Below are 694 nucleotides of genomic sequence, written 5' to 3' on the forward strand. Positions count from 1 at the left end.
CAATATGGAGGCGGAAGGCCAGGTCTTCACCCTTCAGCTCCATAAACCAACCACACTTAATGCTCTTGTATTTGAAACTCTCCTTATGTATGAGGTTGTAGTCCTGCACAGCAAACTTTGCAATATTTTGCACGCAGACCTCTGAGACATCAGGAATTTGTATCCACTTGCTTGGACAAATGAGGCATCCGTCAATCTTCAATTGACTGATTGGGTCATTTGAAGCAATATGAGCAACCACTGCCATTGTAATATTCAATATTATGTGAAGAAAACTTAATGATGACCTTTCTTCATTTCGTAGTATGGTATTTATAGGAGCGTACCAATGTGAAAATAATAACAAAATTTTCGTATCACATCATTCTACTTTATTTGTGAGAATATGATCTGTCTATTACACGTTATAAAGTTAGAAAAAAAGAAAAATTCTTAGATAAGGTTCACCCACTTTGAATCTTTCGTTTTATAGAATGTTTGATACCAAAACTTTGAATCTTTCGTTTTAGAATCTACTTATCTAAATTGGGTGCATGGGAATATGTTTTATATGCATGTATATACGGATGATATTCTTATAAGTATGCAATAAAAGCTATATCAAAATTTACGTTCATCTAATTTTATAATTATTAATATATTTAGTGTTGTACACAAGAACGTTTTCCACGAGAGGAGAGTAATATTCATGATT

General features: G+C 32.9%; 1 protein-coding gene across 1 annotated transcript; it reads right to left on the reverse strand.

The window, feature by feature from the left end:
* Positions 1-22: 22 nt before the first annotated feature.
* LOC111787034 lies at positions 23-289 on the reverse strand (the record flags this gene model as incomplete). Its single annotated transcript, XM_023667202.1, is given in 1 exon segment — positions 23-289. A coding segment is annotated over 1 exon segment (225 nt), but the record flags the coding sequence as incomplete, so codon positions are not given.
* Positions 290-694: the final 405 nt, after the last annotated feature.

This window comes from Cucurbita pepo, unplaced genomic scaffold (genome assembly GCF_002806865.2).
Source record: "Cucurbita pepo subsp. pepo cultivar mu-cu-16 unplaced genomic scaffold, ASM280686v2 Cp4.1_scaffold004319, whole genome shotgun sequence".
Taxonomy (NCBI): Eukaryota; Viridiplantae; Streptophyta; class Magnoliopsida; order Cucurbitales; family Cucurbitaceae; genus Cucurbita; species Cucurbita pepo.